Genomic DNA, 4,120 nt, shown 5'->3' on the forward strand with positions numbered 1-4,120 from the left:
CCTTTAATTCACAGTAATGTTCTAATCATCGAAATGACCCCGAGACTCACCCCGAGCCCCGAACTTAAACCCGTTATGACTAGACCGAACACTTACATTTCATGATCGTCTCATGCCGAATAGCTCGAACCAATCCACCTTAAAATGTGGCTATATTAATTAATCACAAACATGCACCCAAAATACACAATTACGCCCATAGCGGCCAAATTACCAAAATACCCCTATATTCATAAATACACCCATATGCATGCATTTACCATCATATAATAATATAATTCACATAAACATGCATATTCTCATTAAATAGCATCGTAACTCAACTATGGCCCTCCCAGCCTCTTAATCAAGGTCCTAACCCTTATTAGGAAATTCGGGGCATTACAGGCTTAGTCCTCTTTAATTTATACCCCCGGACATCGTTCGTCCGGGGTGGGACCAGCCTTGGGCTTGGTCCTCTTTAATTTATACCCTCGGACATCGTTCGTCCGGAGTGGGACCAGCCTTGGGCTTGGTCCTCTTTAATTTATACCCCCGGACATCGTTCGTCCGGGGTGGGACCAGCCTTGGGCTTGGTCCTCTTTAATTTATACCCCCGGACATCGTTCGCCCAGGGTGGGACCAGCCTTGGGCTTGGTCCTCTTTAATTTATACCCCCGGACATCGTTCGTCTGGGGTGGGACCAGCCTTGGGCTTGGTCCTCTTTAATTTATACCCCCGGGCATCGTTCGTCCGGGGTGGGACCAGCCTGAGGCTTGGTCCCACAGGGTTTGTATCCCCCGGACATCATTGGTCCGGGCCGGGACTAGCCTGAGGCTTGCACCCCGCCTGGTATTTGCTCATACCCGGGATACCCCTCACAAGTGAGCGGAGACTGGTCTGGGGTCACTTGAGTAGGATTTTCATTGTTTGATAACGTTTCTTTATGGCGTTTTGCACACGCCATTTTTATTATTCAAGGGGGGTCGCCCTGAGGCGTACATTATTTACAACGAAAATACAAGATTGGAACACGTTCTCCTGACTACTGATAGTATTTACGGAGATGTTCTGCGTTCCAAGCCCTCGGGGCTTCCGAGCCATCGAGCCGCTTTAAGCGGTATGTCTCGGGGCACACTTCATGTTGGATCTCGTACGGCCCTTCCCAATTCGGGCCCAGAACCCCTACTCCCGGATCTTGAGTAGAAGGGAAGACTCTTCGCAAGACTAAGTCGCTGGTTCCGAACTTTCGGCTTTTTACTTTTGAGTTGAAATGTCGTGCGATCTTGCCTTGGTACATCTTCAGCTGCACTTGCGACTCCTCCCGGATCTCCTCAATGAGATCTAGTGATTCCTGGAGTAAGGCGTGGTTCAGGACGGGATCATACGTGTCTCTTCAGTGAGACGGGATGGTCGTTTCGATGGGGATGACGGCTTCACATCCATAGACCATGGAGTAAGGAGTGTGCCAGGTGGAATTCCTCTCAGTAGTCCGGTAAGCCCACAACACGCGGGGCAGCTCTTCGAGCCATTTGCTCTTGCAGGCCTGGTGCTTTTTCTTTAGCGTCCCTTTCAAGATTTTGTTGACGGCTTCCGCTTGCCCATTTGCTTGGGGCCTGGCGACCGTAGAGAAGCTTTTGATGATGCCATGTCTCACACAAAAATCTGTGAAGTGGATGCTGTCGAACTGCTTCCCGTTATCGGATACAATTTTGTAGGGGAGGTCGTACCGGCACACTATATTGTTGATGACAAAATCCAGGGCCTTCTTCGAAGTGATCATGTTCATGGGCTCCGCCTCAACCCACTTGGTATAGTAGCCCACGGCCACGATGGCGTATTTCACTCCTCCTTTCCCGATCGGGAGCGATCCTACCAGATCGATCCCCCACACCGCGAAAGGCCAGGGGCTAGTCATCAAGGTTCTCTCTGTCGGCGGGGCCCGCGGGACCTTCGAGTATCTTTGGCACTGTTCGCACTTGCGGACGTAATCGATCCAATCTTTCTTCATGGTCGGCCAGAAGTATCCCTGGCGCAGAATCTTTTTGGACAGACTGGGCCCGGCTGTATGATCTCCGCAAAAGCCTTCATGCACTTCATGCATGATGGCGCTTAGTTCTGTCCCGGACACACACCTGAGGTAAGGCATGGACAACCCCCGGCGATAGAGTTTTCCATCCATCATGACATATCGGTGGACCTGGTACTGAAGCTTCCTGGCCGCGGCCCTGTCTGCTGGCGTCTCCCCGGTTGTCAGATAGCGGATAAGAGGTCTCATCCAAGACGTGGAGTGGTCGATGGTGTTGACTGCGGGGGCTCGGATGCTTGGGATAGGGAGATGGTTGACGGGGACTAGCCCGGCCAGTTTTGCTTCGGCGTCGGTAGCTAGCTTTGCTAGTGTGTCCGCAAAGACATTTTGCTCTCTGGGGATCTGGCGGATGGAGTGCTTTTTGAATGCCTGCAACATCTCTCTCGTTTGAGTCACATAAGCCGCCATTCTTTCTCCTTTAGTTTGATATTCCCCCGAGATTTGCCTGACGACCAGCTAGGAATCGCTGTAGATTTCCAAGTTCGTGGCCCCTACTTCCCGGGCCAGGCGCAGCCCGGCCAGCACAGCTTCATCCTCAACTTCGTTGTTCGATGCCTTGAATTGGAAACGCATGGTGTTTTGCAAAATACCTGTCTCTTCACTGTCGCACTAATAACATTTTTTTATATATTTATATAAATGGTGTCCTATTTAAAATAAGTATGACTCAACTTTTTCTTAAAATAATATATAATATTTTTATTCCAATACAATGACAATTTATATTTCCAAGACATTAACTATAGACTGAAACTAACGGACATTTTACACTAACGTGCAATAAAAAAATAGACAGATATATGCATTTTATTAGTGCAACAGTGAAAAGACAGGTATTTTGCAATAGAAATTTTTTTTTCCTTATGTTATAGCGAGCATATTATTGAGGTTGCATGCAAGGTGTGCTTGTGGATGACAAGGCAGCTCATAAGTTTGCCACGTCACCAAGAACTAACACGTGTCATAAGCAGTGGTAACGTTTGCTCATACATGAGATAACTACAAAACTAGTGAAGATTAAAACGAAGAATAGTATATATATGTGTATGTATATAGATTTATTACAAAGTCACCCAACAATGGAAAAGGGTCTGAATCTGAAGATGGAAAAACAGAAGGGAGAGGAGCCGAAGCCGAAGCCGAAGCGGAAGGAGACGCCACCACCAGCCACCGCCGCCACTATATCACCGATGGAGCCGTTAACCCACGAGGCTTACGGCGGTGGAATGTACGGACACGATGACGATGATGATGGTCAGCCTCGACAACCAGCGGCGAAACCACGAGCCAGTGAGAGCCAGAGTGCTGATGGCGCCGATGAATCCACTGAAGTCCGCCCCAACCACGCGACGCCTCCACCTTCCACCGGGGACAGAGACCTCGATATTACTGGGCAGTCATATATTCAGTAATAAATAAATAAATGTAACTATTATTATTTAGTCGTCTTGCATGTTAGTTAAAAATATGTAAATATATGTTTTAATTTTAGCTTCTTTTTTCTTTTCTTTTTTCCTTTTAATATTTGTTTTAAAAGTTGGTAATATATCTTTTATTTACTTTTTTTTTTCTTTGCTCTGTGCATTTTTTGATTAATTACTTTTCTATTGAAGATAGTGCTAACTTATCAACTTCCTATTTTAATAAGAATATTTTTTTTTTTTTTTTTTAAGAGGTTGTTCGATATAGTTATAATATATATGTTGATTTTTTTTTGTAATAAGTGAGTAAAATGGAATATTACATATTAAAACTAAGACTAAGTGATCAACATTGTAAATTATTCAGAATAAATATATTGTAATTACAGTTAACACCGCTACTTATAAAACACCACCGCCAAAAAATATAATAATAAAGCATATATTTTTAGAGTCAGAAGTTAAAATAAAAATTTGACCATAACAACTCATTTTTTTTGTTTCTTGACGGACGAAAATGAATGGGAAATCGGGAAATAGTGAACCTTTATGGGGCATTCACTAAGGCCGAATGTCAATACCATAGCCTCACATCTAAGAATTTAATACGGTAATATTCATTTGGATAAGC

At 45.1% G+C, this 4,120-nt stretch overlaps 1 protein-coding gene across 1 annotated transcript; it reads left to right on the forward strand.

Moving 5' to 3' along the window:
* Positions 1 to 3,119: 3,119 nt before the first annotated feature.
* Positions 3,120 to 3,637, forward strand: LOC133804565 (uncharacterized). The gene has a single exon (XM_062242716.1). It carries the CDS (start codon positions 3,148 to 3,150, stop codon positions 3,478 to 3,480), a length of 333 nt encoding a protein of 110 aa, XP_062098700.1. The 5' UTR covers positions 3,120 to 3,147; the 3' UTR covers positions 3,481 to 3,637.
* The last annotated feature ends 483 nt before the right edge of the window (positions 3,638 to 4,120 follow it).

This window comes from Humulus lupulus, chromosome X, assembly GCF_963169125.1.
Source record: "Humulus lupulus chromosome X, drHumLupu1.1, whole genome shotgun sequence".
In the NCBI taxonomy this organism is placed as follows: domain Eukaryota; kingdom Viridiplantae; phylum Streptophyta; class Magnoliopsida; order Rosales; family Cannabaceae; genus Humulus; species Humulus lupulus.